Source organism: Aplidium turbinatum, chromosome 9 (assembly GCF_918807975.1).
Source record: "Aplidium turbinatum chromosome 9, kaAplTurb1.1, whole genome shotgun sequence".
NCBI classification, from domain to species: Eukaryota; Metazoa; Chordata; class Ascidiacea; order Aplousobranchia; family Polyclinidae; genus Aplidium; species Aplidium turbinatum.
The window spans coordinates 5,380,882-5,400,176 of NC_137480.1; the positions used below are offsets into that span (position 1 = coordinate 5,380,882).

At 37.7% G+C, this 19,295-nt stretch overlaps 1 protein-coding gene across 1 annotated transcript in view; it reads left to right on the forward strand.

Annotated features, from left to right (window-relative positions):
• Positions 1–19,295, forward strand: part of LOC145777485 (uncharacterized) — a 51,103-nt gene that overhangs the window by 20,620 nt on the left and 11,188 nt on the right. The window contains exons 11-12 of the mRNA XM_082588864.1: positions 9,399–9,701; positions 17,631–17,980. Of these exons, the coding sequence (XP_082444990.1) occupies positions 9,399–9,701; positions 17,631–17,980 (653 nt within the window). The remainder of the gene's footprint in view (positions 1–9,398; positions 9,702–17,630; positions 17,981–19,295) is intronic.

Here is a 19,295-nt window from a genome sequence, read left to right on the forward strand (position 1 = left end):
TCAACTTTGCAAGACGATGTAAACATGCGCGGGTTTGCAATTAGATTACTTCTCTTCTGTCCTTGTTTGTATAAAAGTCATAAAATCAGTCGTTGTATCCGTGCTAAAATTCAGCTATGTTCAAACCGCATTATATTGATATTTTCTAAATAGAAAATGGATTTATAAAATATGAATACAATACTGTTTCAGCATATAAAAATGCTGAATTTTACATCGAGTATTACGATTAGTTTTATGACCCACTTTTTATACAAAAAAGGATAGATGATTTTGATAAGCAATCTAATTGCAAAACCGCGCATGTTTACAAGTATTCAACGTCTTGATATGTTGAATCAACGTAAAATAGCTATCTGTCTAATGAAAGGAAAAAAGGAAAATCTTTCATTGAGCTCCGCGTTTTATTTAGGCTGTGGTTGAAGCCAAAGTTTATAAAACCGCAATCATTCAAATAGTTTATTCTGCGCAAAAGCAAGCTTGACATACTCGTATGGAATGTGCAGGGCATAAAGGCTTTTCACAGTACTGACATTGGCCACGGTTTTTTGGTAGTTTATTTTTTCTGGCTTTGGCACCTTCTCAGTAAGCAAACGCAATAGTTGTCCACCGTGGGGACTTCGCTTTGCACGTGAATGAACCAACCCATCCTTTGGTCGATGATATCGGTGCCACCCTTTGTGAAGTCGTAAAGCTTATACAAGCCTGGCTTCTTTTTGCCGTCATCCTTGGTAATCCCCAATAGAGGTTGCATGGTCGTCAACATCAACACATTCCGCATGCCAGAACTCTTCGTTTTTACTACGTGAGAATGTAGGCTGAGATCAGCCTCACTCGTCTGCCAATAAATTTCGTACGAAAATTCCTCCCTACCACTCACTTGCTTCACTTCCAGGGGTATTCTTCTACGTATAGCGTTGAGGGTTCCAGCTGACGTAATACCCCTGTCAAGCAACCACTGCACGAGTGGTATGGAGGTGTACAAGCGGTCATACAAAATATTCCGACCTTGAAGGTCACCTTGTTGTTTCAGGCTCATCACCATTCCTTTTACCAGTTCTTCTGTTCCACAAACGTAAAAATGAAATGGCTCTTCCTTCGGTTTACCTGAATAGACCGATGCCGCAAATGTGTATGGGAATCTGCTGGCGTTTACCGACTGGAACAGAAGGCCATATTTCGCAGGCTTGTTTGGATTATATTGCTTGAAGGCAATCTGTGTCCTCATGGGGTATAGCGTTTCGTCCAACGACAAGTAGTCACCTGGAATGACATGTTTGCCGCAGTTTTCGTTGAACATTTCGAAAACGACTCAAAATGCGGCAAACCGGTCATTCTTCCAACGTTGCGGCCTAGTATTTTGGTCGTCGAACGAAATGTTACACGGGATGTCCTTGCAGTTGATTGAACAATACATCCGTGGAATGACCAGCCTGTCCTAAAAGCCCCCGAAAATACCCCAATCCAAAAAAGGCCAGCATCTCCTCGTTGTTGGTTGGGCCAAAATAGCAGTACCTGCTGTCATCTAAAATTCTCTCTGGCAATTGAGAAATGAGTGTGGCAATTTTTCTATTTGTTTCTTGAACAATAATGTTCAAAATGTTTAAAGAAAAACATAGTTCCCATGCTTGCCGAGGAGTCTTGGTTTCTTTGGCTTCTCGTCTAACATCAATCGGGCCAGATATAATGTTAGCCCGGCCCCTTCTCCCATTGTGCACCGGTCTCGCATTAGACCAAGTAATGCTGACGCCGCCCTCTTGTCTGTTCTTTGGCTTTTCTACAAAAGTTGTATAAGACTTCAGTGTGTCGGGAAACTCAACATCATCGTAGTTATTCATGTCGAGAGAGGAATCTATGCTGTTCACCAGTCTTTTCGATGTTATAATCCGTCGTGGTGGCGCAAACTCCGGTTGAACATCGCCCATGGAAGGTAACTGGTCGTCAATCTCGACCGGAATCGCTGTTGCGGAAGTTGACGGAGAAGAATCCGCTTCTTCATCTGCATCGGAGTGCCATAAATCCTCCAAATCATCCGCCTGGCTTTCGTCGTCAGAATCCAGTAAAACATGTTGCAGTATTTCTTCAGCACTGAATCCTTGCCTTGCCATGTTTTATTTAAAAGTGAAAAGGAAGTAATTTTTTTAATAATGGCGTTGAAATACTAAAGAAAATGTATAATGAAACAAATTGTTAGTCACGTAGAAACTAGGTAGAGAAAAACTGTTACACAGAATTATAGAAGTCAAGAATAAACCAAAACTTTGCAATATAATAAATTGTCAGACCGTTGTCAAAAATTGTGAAGTGCACTTTACATATTTACTGATGATGAAACTATATGAATATTATGGCTATCTATGGTGATTCAGATTAGCTTCTTGAGCAATGCTTTCACGTTTATGACAAACTACACGTAGAAGGGAAATCCAACAAGCGTTTGCACAATTTCGTCGTTTAGCGACGTAGATTCGACGAAAGCGGCATAATAATTAGTAGGCCTACCTGGTATCAATATTGGCTGTTTCTGCAATGTTGCGTTATGACCATGAACGCCACGTGGCTTGAAAAACAACATTATAACGCTGAATGAAACCATGTGCATGAAACTGATAATCTATCTAATAAAATTATCTCTGATGTAAATTAAACGATTGGGCAATGGTATGTCTCAACAAAATTACCAAATATTCCATCATTTTGACGGCTAGAATGCTTTGTTGAACCTAAACCGAAAAATATAGATGCGCTGTTCATCCATAATTTTTGATATTTGTTTATATGTTTAGTGAAAATAAGCTGTCATTCTTGTTATTATATTGAAAATGAAAAGAGCAGTTTGCAAAACGTCTATATTACCATGAATGCGGTTTCATCTATTTTGATTGTCCCTTGCTGTAGGCCTACTCAGGCAAGTTGTAATTATCACAATCTAACTTTTCCCAACTATGAGCACTATATCTCGATGCGCATTTGTGTATTGTGTGAAAATTTTGATGGTGTCCAAAAATCAAACATTATTTACAAAATAACTCGGTCTCTTAGAATATCCTCATATGTCACATCAACAAATACTTTCCTGACTTACCAATAGGCCTAACTAAGGTAATAAAGAAACATTCTACTAACGGACAGTTCAGTGATAAAAAAATCCAAAAGTTTGATATTTCTTGCAAATGCAAACAATATAAGTTTTTCATAACAAGATGAAGTTCAATAGCATTACAAGAATTCCATCACCATAATTCAAAAAGAACCTTTCCATTACTTGGGTTGACCCTTGCGATTACTCCGCATATGGGTTATGTTATGTACCACTATGGTTCACCGTACTGCCGATTGCCTAAAGCATGAAAAAAGTTGCATCTGTCTGCGGTCGTAAGTTATATTTTTTTCTAAATTCAACTAAAACAGCTATTCGCATTATGAAACAGTTGGATAAGTGCCGTAAATCAAACTATGGAATAAGATTGTTTCCCTATAAAAACGCCTGCCTGCAAAATGATACCATGTTCATAAAAATTACTAGATGTACATAACGCAATATACTTTATGATGAATACTGAAAAGTTTGGGTGTTCATCAGGACAATTATCGTTTCTAGCACTAGTTGCTACGTTCATCTGATGAAATTGAAAGTAAAATTAACAACAAACAAGATGGTTTATTGCTTCACTGACGTTTCGCGCACCATGACAATGCGCATCCTCAGAGCGAATAACATACAAAATAAAATTTCACCAGGTTATACACTGCAGTACGATTGAAGGCAAGAAAAAATAAAACACACAATATTTTAAAAATTGGCCAATGATGTGTGAGCGGTTACTTTCCACGTTAAATTACGTAAAAACTTCCAACAATAGACATAAAAATTCGAAGCGGTGACGACCAACAGAAAAAGTGCGATTGAAGGCAAGAGAAATAGATCACAATGTTTTAAAGATTCGCTGATGATGTGCGGTTACTTTCGGCGTTAAATTACGTAAAAACTTCCAACAATAAACATAAATTCGAAGCACTGAAGACCACTAGAAATTCGAGACAAAATTAGATTGCAATAACGTTTCCAACTGTGTTTAAGTAGGCTTGAAGCCTGCACGTCGAGACAATAATGATTTATAAGGTTTTGGTAAAAGGTTTCCGTCGTTCCGGTTGAGTACATTGCAAATTATATTTTCTGATTATACATTTTCAGTCCTTGTCACAGACTGCATAATAGGGTGGGCCGTTTTTGACTTTTTTTCGAAATTCAAAAACGGCTAGTCATAAAAAGTGGCACATGCATGAAAAAATTACGTGTGCAAAATTTTGCCAGTTTGGGGGTGCATCTTGTGCCCCCGCAGGGGGGTCAAACTTTCAATTTTTTGGAAAAAAAAGGGAAATTTCACTTTCCGTTTTAACCTAATTTTGTTTATAATTTTTCTAGTGGCTAGTGATAAATTGTAAGTGGGATGTACCCACAACTTTCCTATGTAAAGGCATGTTCGAAGCTTAAGGTTTACTGCCCCCGCATCGACGACCAAAATGCAGATTTTTCATCAATTTGAGATGCTATTTTGTCATTGCTCAATAAACAAACTTGTCGCAAAAGGGCGAGATGGTGTTAACGCTGTACGCTCATTTACGTTCTGTCTACTAACTTTGTAGGATGATACGAATTGACAAACTATAAGACGTAGTCTTGCTTAAATTAAAAGCAATAGTAGCCTACGTTTGATCAGTTGCAGCTACAAAACGCAACCTATAATTTACTTCAGAATAAAAGCAATATGATCTGCAGATTCCGTAAATGGAATGTACTGTAGGCTACAGCTCTACGTGAATTGTTATCATGATCTTGTTTACACAAATTTGTCATTTACAAACCATTAAACGTTCACTTGATAGGCTACTACAGAACCACATACAAGAGCAAACTTTGTTTGACAGCAATGTAGCCTAACGATAAAAAAGAACTTGTGTTAAAAAAAAAAAAGAAGTTGTGTCAAAAATACAACAAACAACAAGGTCTTTTAGCCAGTTCCCCAGATTATTGCTCAAATTTAGTTCTGGCTGAAGTCTAATAAATCATAAAATCTTGTTTCGACTGGAACCTAGCAATTTCTTTTCCTTGATTGTAATATTGCTTTAATGTAGGCTACCCATCTCTTTCAATGCTGTCCACCACATGTGATGCAGTGATGAGCATCTGTTGTCTGTGGCAGAGAAAACGTAGAAAACAACTGTTGTGAAGGCATCTTTGGTTTGATGTGCTCTTTTATCACATTGCTGTCAACACCACGCATTGCTGGGGGTTCCGTAACTGGAATATTTTGCCAGTCTATCATCTCAAAGCAACGTACGGAACTGAACTGCAATATTGACAGGGTGAATTTTTGCTGACTAGTGCTGTGAGGTGATAATATTCTTGAATTGAAAATTATTCTCCATCTTAGTTCCCTTACATACTCTTTGGTATAACATATGATTGCAATCAAAATGTTTTCAGGATGGGCATAAAACGCATTCCTCTATATTACTTTGTTGAGGATATTGCGAGCTTTATTCGATAGCTTCTGAGCAGAGTGTAGAATTTTAAAGAAATGTTTTTGGCCATTAGTGAAATTGCTTTCCTTTATAATGGAAAACCATACTGGAATATAAACATTCATAATATAGTCCACACGTTCCACCAATACAGCTGACACGTTAGATGCAACGTATAAACGTAGAATTCTATTGGCTGTGTTCAACCATCTTGAGTGGTTCATCATACCTGGACTCCTATATGCGAAATGAATTGATATATCTCCACTTTTCACTGTTCTGTGCATGTGTAGAAGATATTTTTGGTCAGTGCTGAGGTCATTGTCATCAATTTCAATCTCTGGTGCCGGAACTGCTTTATATTTTACAACATCTAGTTGTGTGACAGTGGCTAGCTGCTTTATAATGGGCCCAGTGAAGCTATCAGGTTTGCTAGTATTGCCATATCTTTTATAAGATGCCTAAGAGGCAATTCATTACTATGGAGTAGGCATATTAACCATTGAAGTGGCTTTTGGAAATGATCTTCCAGGAACTTTATCACGACGCCTTTTTGACCTGTGTTTATTGCGGTTCCATCGCATCCAATTGCCATTACATTATCATAGCTAATTTTATTGGATCCAAGATATTCAAGAATCCCGGTAGCTATTGACACACTAGATCCGTTGGCTGCAGTAAAATGACCAATGAAATGATAACTTGGCTCCTCAAGTAAAGTAATGTGCTCTTCAACTGCGAAATGTTTTCGAAGTTGCCCACCAATTTCATCTTGTTTGATGGTTTAATCTTTTCGGCCATCAAAATATATGCTTTGCAAATTTATGCACATGATAGGCCTACTTTCCATTTGAGTTGTAAACCTCATTTCTTTTCTCGCTCTTCTCACTTTGCTTTTATCTATGACTGATTGACTACTCTCGCATCTTGTAGAAATGATGAAGCAATAAGTGCTGCAGACCTATCTGAAATACCAGTACGATCGCATGATTCAGCAAATACTACTAAACTGGAAGTAACCTTGCTTTTTTGGGGTTTTCCGAGGCAAAACTGGGTTGATAATCTAAATCTTCGCAGCGTTTTTCATTGGATGAAAAAGTTTATGAGCTTGAATAAGAAGTTAAAAGTGTTTTAACCAAACGCTACTTGCGCCTGCTCCTGGGTCTTCACGTAAAGAACGGAATTGTTCTGATCTTGCGAGTCTCTTCGGAAAACGTTTAAAATTAGATTTTGTGGCCGATTTATCATGTTTATCAATCACCATTATGCGAGTTGTTCTTTGATCAAGAAGGAACTGTTGTTCTGTAGCAGGGACACGATTTTCCTGCGGTCAAGTCCATTGCAGAAAATTGGAACACTTAGGCTACAACAACCGATTTCGAATATTTTTGCTTTGCAGATTCTTTCATTTGGTCCAAATTTTGCTGAAATTTAGGCCCACCTCTAGACTTTGACTTCAAAAGGTTATTCATTTTTTTTGTAAGTCTTTATCATAAATATGTACTGATGTTTGTACCTCATTCGTATCATCTTGCAAAGTTAATGGACAGAACATAAATGTGCGTACAGCGTTAACACCATCTCGCCCTTTTGCGACAAGTTTGTTTATTGAGCAATGACAAAATAGCATCTCAAATTGGTGAAAATTCAGCATTTTGGCCGTCGATGCGGGGGCAGTAAACCTTAAGCTTCGAACATGCCTTTACATAGGAAAGTTGTGGGTACATCCCACTTACAATTTATAACTAGCCAGTAGAAAAATTATAAACAAAATTATGTTAAAACGGAAAGTAAAATTTCCCCTTTTTTCCAAAAAATTGAAAGTTTGACCCCCCTGCGGGGGCAGAAGATGCACCCCCAAACTGATGAAATTTTGCACACGTAATTTTTTCATGCATGTGCCACTTTTTATGACTAGCCGTTTTCGAATTTCGAAAAAAAGTCAAAAACGGCCCACCCTACTGCATAATGCTTACTCATTCACATTCAATGTAACTGAAAGTAGTTGTTAGATAAAACCTATATATCACATGCGCTATCAAGTAAAAGCGTTCTATTTTACATTGATTCGATTGGCTCAATATGAGATGGCAACTTCTAAACTACACTTATGAAGGCAGAGTCTGCAATTACTTGACTTTTTGCAGGTGTTACCTACAATAAATAATGCGAGTAATTGAATACAATTCTCACACAACTCGGCCAAATCGTGAATATGTCTAGTCAATCAGCGCTGACATAATGCTGGATGATGCATTATTGTTTATTGAATAATTTAGTAAATATGCGTAACTTCATCTGTTTGTTATTGTGAGACAAAACTAGGAAGAATGGAAATAGAAATGGATAAAATAAAGGTATTTTTATTCAATGTAACGCGCTGCCGCGTGTCATTATCTAACTAAAATATCTCTCGCCGCTAGCCTACGTCGATTCACCGTTTTCTGACGTCACGTCCATTCGACAATAAACGATTTCTTTCATGCATTCTCAGTTCAGGTTGGCAGTTACCCGCCTTTCCGTCGATTCAACGTTGCAAGACGTCGCATAAGTTCATATCTTTAGTTTGGTAAACGGAGATAAGATTTCATTGTGACATTGCTATGTATACTTATATTTCACATGAGACAACTTGACAAGTAAATACACAAGTTTTCACAATTTATGACGAGTTATAGCACATGGAAATGTTACGCTACAATAGCTTTGCGAGGTACTGCATTGCGGTTTAGTTTATCAGTGACAGTGAACCTGGTACAAGAAGCCTCGAATATATTGATTCAACTAAGCCGCATCATGTATAAACGTGGTGGAACGATCGTCCTTTTCACAAAAGCGTGATGTTCTGGTTTATCCTACACAAATGAGAAGCGTATTGCATTTCAAATCTTTACATGTCGACTTGGAAATAAATGTTTACAAGTATATTTGAGAAGCTTTGGGAAGATCGACGCCTTTTCTGCTTTTGATAGTGTATCGGACAAAAGGAAAGATTTGAAACCAAAATCATAATATGTTACAGCGCAGCTTCTACAGTAGCTAAATTTCTAATTATTCAAAAAAGCGTTGTGGCCCAAACAGAACAATCTAAAACCAGTCCACAACGTTGAATATGTCACGAGAAATGAGAGTGAAACAAAACAAGTCGATCACTTTCAATACTTATCTCACATTTTACATCAAATCTACTCCAAATGACGCTGAGTCATTGCAATAACGTTGTATGCTTTGTTTGATTAAAAGGACATCATTGTCTGCGAAAAACAATTGTCGCTCAAGATGCATTGGCACCAAGTCTTATGTTTAATTTTACGCAATTTCAACCGCAAGCGACGGTAACTCATCGTATCAAAGTTGAAGCTTTTCCTGTATCGACGTCGCTTATAAGCCGTGGTGAGAACAAAAGGTCCACGCATACTGCCAATTTCCTTCACGCTGTGAAGCAGTTAGGATTAACGAGACATGGGCCAAATTAATTACTTTCATCCAGCTGGTGGGAAAATTTTGAACAATAGAACATGAAATATTTCAGAGGATGTGCTAAAAAAATGCCTTATATCTCTCAATTTATAACCTTTATTCGCTCAAAATTTCAGCTCAATAGAGGTGAATGAAAGTTAGGAAAAGTCAAGAAATCTCGCAGTCGCAGCCTCAGTGGTTTTAGAAATACAACTGTTGATACAAAAAAGTTGAATTGACAGCCCCCCCCCCCAACCTTCAAAGAGTTAAGCCGGGAGTTCAACCAGGATAGTATGACTAGAAAGCAACCTTCTTATCCGCTGCTCCAAGCCACCAATATATCATCTAGTGCTGTTTGATGACTATTTTTTTACTGTTTGCCAATGTTCAAATAACCAATTATACTGTTTTAGGTTGTTGTATGTACAAAAATAAAGACTATGTCAAGAATGTTCGAAAGATCAAGCTCTACTTCACTGCGTACAAATCACATGCTGCTACTCAATCTGGCAATCGCAGATCTTCTTATGGGAATATACCTCATCATGCTTGGCATAGCGGGAGTTGTATATGATGGAGTATTCTGCCTTCATCGGCTCGAATGGTTATCTAGCTCGGTTTGCACAGCGATGGGCGTGCTTGTTGTGCTCTCAAGTGAAGCATCAGTGGTCACCATGATCCTGTTAACCTCATGCCGCTTGTATGTTGTTTTGAAGGTATGTAATGAATTAAGAGTTTGATCTCGAAATCAACGTCATTCAAGGGAATATCAGTGTTTTAAAATGTGTTTGAAAAAAAAAAGAGTTCTATGCTATTTCTTGGGTCTCTGTTGATGTATTGTCAGAAAGCTTAATTTTAAACATATCAGAAAATGGATGAAAAATCCATTGACGGGAGGATTTTTATCTGCCCGTCGACTACTTCCCAATAACTTTTCGCACTGCAACCCTGACTCTTGTCCATTTTTACCGCAGAGTACCGTACTGTGCCTTTGTATGGAGTCGTAGTGATCATACTCACCTGCTTGACAAACTCATCAATGACGCCTTGCTTATGGTATCGGGATGCTTGAAACCTAAACCCATTGAGTTTTTACGAGTTTTCTCAGGCGTCGCCCAGCTAATCCACCAGACCCTTCCTGGCTCGCTAGTTGCTGGATCCACTCCATTGGCTCCACAGCTACATCACCAGATTGGTGACAAAAAAAGCTTCAAAGGAAGAAACCTTTGTTGTTGCTCCAGCACAAGCCTTACTAGAGCATAACACCTGTGCTTCGCCTTGGATTACTAACACCTGAAAAGAGGAGTGGACATACACCTCCATACTCACTAGGGTGCGTCATGTGCCCCAATGTTCATATTTTTTGTATTATTTTTTTTCAGTGGTGAGGTTTCACTGAAATAGCAATAATATGAAGTTTCAGCAAAAAATATTAATGTTTAGGTCCTCCACATTGCAGTTAAAAATACAGGAATTTGACCCTATAGTCCAGGGGTCGGCAAACTTTCTGTACTACTGGGCCAAATCTACAAACTTCCGGTAACGCGCGGGCCGCATAAATTTCAACCTATAAACAATCGCCACATTATCCTTAAAATCATGGCGCACCTGCAACTCCTATGCCTGTGTCTATTGCACAATGAGACGTGTTTGTTGCCGTTTCATATTTTTTGTCAAACACGTATTAAAACGCAATGCATTGTTTTTGTTTAGTTATCATTTATCAATGTGAAGGATGATGTTGTTTCTGTGTCATGACTCATGGCCAAGGTGTTTAAATCAACTGGCAACTTTGTTGATGATATTTGCAATACGTAATTCAAATGACGATCTGACAGGCGAGTGCGCAGTTTATTCTTTGCCTAATTCATTTTTGAAAAAAGCTGCTCACAGCAATATGTGCTTCCAAACATGCACATTACACGTTTTGCATTGTCATACAGATGAGGATAGGTGGATTTCTGGACATATTCTTTAAAAAAGTTGGCAATTGGAACTGAATCGTATTTGGCCTTCAATATGTTGGATGATTGAAGTTCAATGTTCAACCAAAGACTGGCTGCTCTCTAGTAGCCTTCCACTGTAGTCCGGGAACATCGTGAATCTGGGGTGGTAAAAAGATAGACCCTTGGCCCCAGAGGCTCACACGACGACGAAGACGATTGAAGTTCAATTATTTCCATTTGCATCTCATGTGGCATAGTATTGACATCCATTGAAAATGGAAGGCAAATAAATCGAATCTGTTTTTTTGATTTTTTAAATCGCAAAATCGAGATTCAAAGTTAGTTTTAGTGGAAACGATAAGTGATATGTAGGCTACTTATCAGGGTTGGAAGGTTTACAAAGGCCAAAATTGGGAAAATAAGCAAAGTTGGAATTGATTAATTGAGTTTCCCAAAGACGTAGCTTGTTTACGAAGGCATTAATATGATCATACATCTGATTAATAAATTGCTCCTTTCCTTGTAGTTGTAAGTTTAGCTTGTTCATATGAGAAGTGAAATCAGTGAGAAAGGCTAAATCTGTTAACCAATCAGGATCACTCAGTTCATCAATGCCGAAACCTGCATTCTTTTGTTTCAAGAAAGTCCCTATTTCGTTTCGCAAATCATAAAACCGTTGTAACATAGCACTGCGACTTAGCCATCTAACCTCGCAAAATACACCAGATCTTGATGCACAGCATTCATCACTCCAAGTAAACTTTTGAATTGGCTGTGGTTAAGGCCTCTTGCCAAAACAAAGTTGATTATTTTAACAACAGTAGACATTGTTATGATATAAAATGAATTCATGCGTACATAATGATGAAACTTTAGTGTATGGACTAAAAGTAAGATCGTTCGAGGGCCGCAAAAAGTTTGTCCGCGGGCCGCATTTGGCCCGCGGGCCGCAGTTTGCCGACCCCTGCTATAGTCCATAAATACCTTGTTTTAACATAACAGCTCGAGTTTTGCTCTATGGACTTTTGAAAACTGATTTAGAGTAATTTTGGGGTGCTGAATCCGAATCTGACCTCAGATTGATCCTATCACGTCAGGTTTGTGAGATATGATAACAGCAAATTGTTATTTTTGTCAAAAGTGGAAGATTTGACGTTGTGTTTATTGCACGTTACACATTGTGCTATATCCGAAATCCAGGCCATGTAGTGCATAAGTACTATAAGTAGCTGGAATACACTCACCAAGTCACCAACTATAATTTTGATACCAATTTGCTTTCTAAGCAACATTATTAACAAGGCAGTAATAACAAGCTAAAAGGGAGGCTAAAAGTATAACTGACCCCCTCCCCCATCAATGTTTTGCATAAAACTACAAAATTTTTAGCAGGCCTATGGCAATGCTTAGCCAGTAACCTTACTTAAAGGCTGTTTTGGCCTGTCTAACACTAACCTTTTGCTATAGCACTGCATATGTTGGTGGTGAACGCAACGCCAAATCTTCCACTTTTGACAAAAGTAACAATTTGTTGTTATCATATCTCACAAACTGACGTGATAGGATAAACCTGAGGTCAGATTCGGATTCAGCACCCCAAAATTACTCTAAATCAGTCTTCAAAGTTCATGGAGCAATAAAAAATCTTTTTTTGTAGACCGGTGTAATATATGGATTATGCCTGCATTGCGCTTGGGCAATTGGGCATGTTGAATGTTGATGAAGACTTGCAGTTTTTGTCAGTCGGGGAATTATGTCATTCAAGGTGGCTAACACTTGCTTGTAGGCTACTTACGACTCATGTAATCAACCCTTCCAAAATTTTCATGAACTTGTCTGAATACTGCATAGTGCATCAAGGTTTGCTTCCCATCTTGGTTTGAAATATAACACCACAATTCATTATCTGATGGGTTAAAAAACTTCTTCAACATGTTGCAAAGAAATCTTCCCAAAGCAAGAAGTGAAAGAGATTTCCAAGAAGGTTTTGGAACGCAATGCATTATTTGCTCAATCTGAAAATGTCATTGTTGGTATGCTAGGCGATGAAGGCTGCCAAGTTAGAAGAGCAGCAGTCCAACAAATCTATTCCTTAGGTTCACAAGCACAGGAAAACCAAAGCAAGAATCATGTTGGCTCCTCACAAAAAGCAGAAGATGAAAATCGAAAGCTGAGAAAAGAAATTTCACCAGCGGTGCCACCTGCAATATGCAGATTTCTTGTGCCACAGCTTAATATTAAAACAAAATCATACCACCAACTTGTGAAGCTTGGTACAGTTCATAAGTCTGAGCCACCTATCATGAGATCGCTAACAGATCAACAGCTTGACAATTTCATCGACGAACCTCTGCGGCTGGATTATCCTTGCCACAACCAAGCAGTGGAGCGTTACGTCAATCTTGTGACTGAAGCAAGCTTATATGCTGTAGGTTTTGAAAGAAGGGATGACCTGGGCTGATTCATCAGGTACGATCTTGTCAATTTATGAAAGAATTCAACAGCAAGAAGCAATTCCCACTAGGGTTAACCCACTAGATTGACATGTTCAACTTTTTGTGCTGATTGCTGAAGTCTCAATGTAGTACCGGTAGTCTAGCACATGCAGCAGTATGGAGTATATCAATCTGTGTGCTGGTATTTTCTTGACAATGATTTCATGGCAGATCACAGTCTACCCATCACCAATTACGTCTACCAATTACACTATATGTTTTATGCACCTACACTTTGAACAGTCCAGTTAGTAACCCCCAGGTCATGCAGCTGTGTGTGTACATGACATGAGCACTATATTGTATTACCAATCACACTACTGTACCGTTAGACCACTGCCAACATCCTCTCGATTAACCCTTGTATTCTCTATGTCATGTGTGCCGTATATTATGCATAGTTGCATACTATGCTGTATATTTATTGCAAATGCAATAAGCAAAAGTATCCAAATCTGTGACCAGTATATGCAGTACAGCATGTGCATTTACCCATTACTTTGTGCTTGCGCTACCGTTTTTGTCCAAAACATTGTCAAATATACGTTTTTTGTCATAACTTTTTTTCTAGTGAAATTAAGGCAAAAAGTCCTCTTAGAGCAGATAAAAACATTACAATTCTGCATCATTTGATACCAAACTTATGTTCCTAGCACCAGCAGTTCCAAAGTTACATCCGATTTGAGAATTTTGGGGGTCTCACCCCATAAAATGGGGGGGGGGGTAGCACAGCCAATAGGTGGTACAACTCCCTGAAACCAGTTTTGTTGTTGTTTTTGCCAATTTCTCAGGGGTGTAGACCCCCTTTTTTAATTTAAAAAAAGTTTTTTTTTCAATCCACCCTGTTGTGAAGCTAACAAGGGGATACGGGCAATTGGGATGTGGAGCACCTAGACCTTGACCAAATTCTTTGAAATTTTGTAATTTTGCTTTTTTAGTCAAGCCTCACCAACAAAAAAAAATAATTTTGTTTTCGATCATTTTTTAAAATTTTGGGGGCACACGACGCACCCTAATACTCACTCATTTGTTGCCGACGCTGGACCCATTCTACAAGGAAAAGAGCTCAATCAACCTGCCTGTGTAGAACTGAATTGCCTCCTCAAAGGCATTGGGCACTTCGGATCTTTAATTCATAAATAGGGCCTATCAGCATCGGTCGCATGCAACTGTGATGCAGAAGAAAAAAGCACTGATCACACATTCTTCCGCTTTCTGACATCTACTCTACCAAAGGAAGTTAGTCTTTCAATACTGAACGGTTTTACCATCATATAGCTGCTTCAGGAATGCCTGGAAATCTGACAATGATGAAAGGTAGTCTACAGAAAAAACTTCTCATACGAAAGAAGAAATAGCTAGAAGAAACGAAACAAACAATAATTGCACTACACTTAAAAATCTTCAGAGTATTTGATTGTCTAGTTTATCAATCTTAAAAGAGTGGATTCATTCATATCTACACTTCAACGCCTTTATTCTTCACAATACTTCAGAGCCAAATAAGCGATTTCACCAATTAACACTAGAACGGCCGAGGTGTCGAAATCGACACTTTTAGAAATTTAGTTCACTATTTTGGGCCTTAATTGTTATCGCAACGTTTTCAAACTTTCAGTAGCTTCCCAACTATGCTTACACTTTATAGTTCAGTATTATTTTTCTAAAACATCTTTTTATGTTATCTACAATGTGCGGATATACCTCCAACGGCCGAGGTGTCGAAATCGACACCTCATACAAATTTAATAAGATTTGTAAAGTATAAAAGACTTTCTGTGTGAAAAAAACGAATTGAATAGTTTTCACACTTACATATAGCGTTTCTCATGGTAATTGTCCAACGCTCGGCTTGATGTGTGTTATCGCTCGGCTTGATTTTAGGTCATCCTACTGAGTTTACAAATACCTTCCACAAATCTATCAGCGATTTGCAACAGATAAGTTTATTCATATTCGAGAGCCACTGAAAGGATTTGTTGCTTATTGCATCAACAATTATATTTCGGATTGGAGCCTGACAATCGATGAACAGCTATTTCTACTGAAAAACAGATGTCCTTTTATCGTGTTCATGCCAAACAAACCAGACAAGTTTGGCATTAAGTTCTGGGTGTTAGCCGAGGTTCATTCTAAATACGTATGCAATACCGTACCGTACTTATATTACCTCGGAGCTATTGAAAGAAAGCAACGAAATGGAAGGCTTCTCGCCGAGGATGTAGTGATGAGGATCACCACCAATTTACTCAGACAAGGTGGGTACAACGTCACAACAGTTAACTTCTTTACTAGGGTGAATATTGCTGGATTGCTACAGGAAAGAAATATAACCATTGTTGGAACTGTTCGAGCTAACAGAAAAGGACTGACAAAGGAGATGACCAAGGGTGGAGAAGAACGATTTTCCAGTAAATTCTTCTACAATTCAGCAAACGGCTGCATGCTTGTAAACTATGAGCGCAAAAAAATGCAAATGTCCTTTCTACTATGTATGACAGCCCCAGTATTGATGCAACAGAGGAAAATAAACCTTTTGCGATCTATTTTTATAGCGAGAGCAATGTAGCAGTTGATGTGTTTAACCAAATGGCAAAAAATGCACCAAGCTTGCAGCAAGCAAAAGATGGCCTCTTGCAGTTTGGAAAAATATGCTAGATATTGCAGCTTTGAACTCTTGGATTATTTTTAGAAAACGTTCCGGCAGCAACATCAGCCGACGTGATTTTTTCCTCCATATTGAGAGCTTGAGAACTGCTCATGTGCTAAAACGAAAGTCGACACTGGAGAGAGAAGAAGAGCAGGGACGACAATCTAGAAAACGCAGAAAATGTTCTAGACATTATTGCAGAAACAATACAGTTACCATTTGCCGCTACTGTCGAAAAGTGGGAAGTGTGACAATGGTGACTGGAAAGTCATAGAGTTCTAAGGCTGCATTGCGTAAAGTGTTTGTTGGTTTGTTTGATTTTTTTCTCCTGAATAAGAAAACTTTGTGCTATTGTTATGATAATTGTGTCTTCGCTCTTTTGAATTTTTAGATCATCGTACAGAGTCGAAATACAGATACAGTCAAGCTTCGAACTAATCAATACCTGGTGGCCTACATCATAATTTTCGTCTAAAACCAAAAAATAAACAGCGCAAATAGGTGACAAAAGTAATAAGTGCTTCAGATAATTTTATCACTGTAAAATAAAACAAACTCTTACTGATAATTTTAAAATAATTAATTAAAATAAAGTTTTTGTGAAAAGTGTCGATTTCGACACCAGCGGCCGTTGGAGGTAGCCTATACTTTTTTAACGGCCGTTCTAGTGTAATTAATTAATTAATAATGTAATTAATTAATTATGTTCTATAAATTTAAATTAGAAGCTTATTGGTGACAGTGGATCAAAATACACAAATTTGTCAGCTTCCTCTTCTTTATCATCCTCCTGTCACAAAAGCATTGTCAATCAGTTCGCATGTTTTCCGGTGCCACACCCTTCGTCTCATTTATATTGGAACGCAGGCTCCAATTTCATTTTACATTTTCAAGTTTTTTACGACGTAACGTAGCTCATGTTTGTTGATACAAAGTAATGTTGTCTCAGTCGAAACTTTAAATTAATCATCGTTCTTCCACTGATCGTCACTCGTTCAAATCAAATTAATCTTATAGCTCCCAGGATTAGCTGACCATCCACAGATCAGGCAGACATGACAATATATGACAATATTCTGCATTTGTTGAACCAGTCTATGTTGTTGAATTATGTTATCACCCTTCAGTCCTGATGATAGGCTTATGATGATCGACTAGCTGTGACTCTTACCAAGTGATTATGCAACTTTGTCTCTTCCCCAATGACTTGACTTGTAATAAGTTGAACGTTTGTTGTAAACGAATTGCGTTTGTTGTAAAAGATTAAACAATCGAATTTTAACGAGCAACAAAAGTTCATCGCATACCCAAATGGGCAAAGCGGGCAAAGCGGAACAAACATTTTATTTTAAAATTGTGTTGTAAAATTAGTCATCTATAAACAAAAATATGTGTGAAGAGATGATGTGTGAAGATATTAGACTTGGGGTGTAATGATTGCCACTTTAAACAATGTTCGCATCATGTATATAGCGAAAGTTATACGAGAATGCTATAGTAGGCCTGGTGTGATTTACAGCACATCATCTTTCATAATATTATTTGTATTTTCAGCCCTTTGAAGCCTCGATCAAGCCAAAAGCATCCACAATGTACCTCTTGATTGGAACTGGGTGGCTTCTATCTTTTGTTTTAGCTTTTGCTCCTTTGGCCGAAAACCTTCAATACATCTTTGCTAATAAAGCTTTAATTTCGCAAAAATCGTTTTTTAGTAATTCAGTTGTCAGTTTTGATGCCGCAAAGTCCTGGGCAATGAGATCAGTGACGTATGTGCCAAGCCAATATGCCACCAATACGGATGAAATGTTGACACAAATCCAAGCCGCTGTTTCTTGGAAAGAATTTCAGAGCGTTGTGCATAATCTGAATTTGTCCAATTCGTTCAAATTCACCACACATTTGGGGTGAGTTAAAAGTTAAATACTTGACAATTGCTTTTTTAAAAAGCAGAAAATTTGTTTATAAACATATATGCGATTTTTTGTTTCAAACAGCTCTGCCATGATTTTGGTAAACCTAATATCCGCCATTTTGCCAAAAATGGTTTTTTTGCATTTTCCACGTTTAATCCTATCTGTAGCGACACGGGGCTTTATGAGGACGCCCCACACTAGTAGTGAAATATTTCTCAGAAGGAAATATGCTAGAAATGTGAAATTTCTTGACTTTTAGCTTTTATTCTTTGCGAATTTTCTAAACCTACACTGGTCATTTTTCTACCTTCCTGCCCTTCACAATAAGCATTTCGTCTCAGGTGGTCTCAGACATTTTCGTGCATAGCTAGTTATATATATGTTAATTGTTAGTGCAATATAAATGTTAGTGGAATTACTTTGAAATGTAAAAACGTTCAAAATGCCTTATATTCATGAGTAAAAGTAATTTTTTTTTTAGTTTAGCATTACTTTATGCTATAATACAAAAATTTCAATTTTGAAGCTATTTTCTGGAAGTTAGAATAAAAACCAACTTGCTGACGTTTTTTCATCTCAAACACTTTATGTCAATAAATTTGTTGGGTAAAATTTTTATTCCTATACGCACAATACACATGGCTATTATCTTGTAAAATACTTTGGCTGTGTGATTTTTATAGCTCCCGTTATTAGCGATTAATTAGCACGTAGCTAAGATAGCTCGTGACGTACTTTCCGCGTACGAAAACAGTTCGTATTAAGATAATGGTTAAACTTCATGCATCTCCTGACGAAAAAATTGTTCCTCAATGTAGTATGGTTTTCGAGATAATTGGTTTGTAAAACCAAACATATTCTAATCTGTGCAAAAATAACTTTCTGAAACCTAACATATTCGTCTATCCAATCACGCAACAGGATGTCGTCACATGACAGGCAGAATTTCAGCAGCATTGCAGCAGTAGGGCGTGTTGATTTAATTTATTTTGGAACTTTGCTAGGGAACGTATATAAAAACATATATCTATAATTGAAATCCAAAATTATTATTCGATTAAACAAGATTTAGCTTGGTAAATTTAGGTTTATTTAAAATACAACAAATAAAAAAAATTTGTTCCGATTATGGTCATTTTTTAGTTATAAGTTCTTCAATTCCATATAAATATGACTTTAAATTGTTTCTAATTTGTTATAGTCTTCATTTAAAGATACTTTTTCAGCTTTCAAGATTTTTTTTGTATCAGATGCCAGGCGCGGATTTATGGGGGAGCAAGGGGTCCGCCCCTCCCCCGAAATTTTG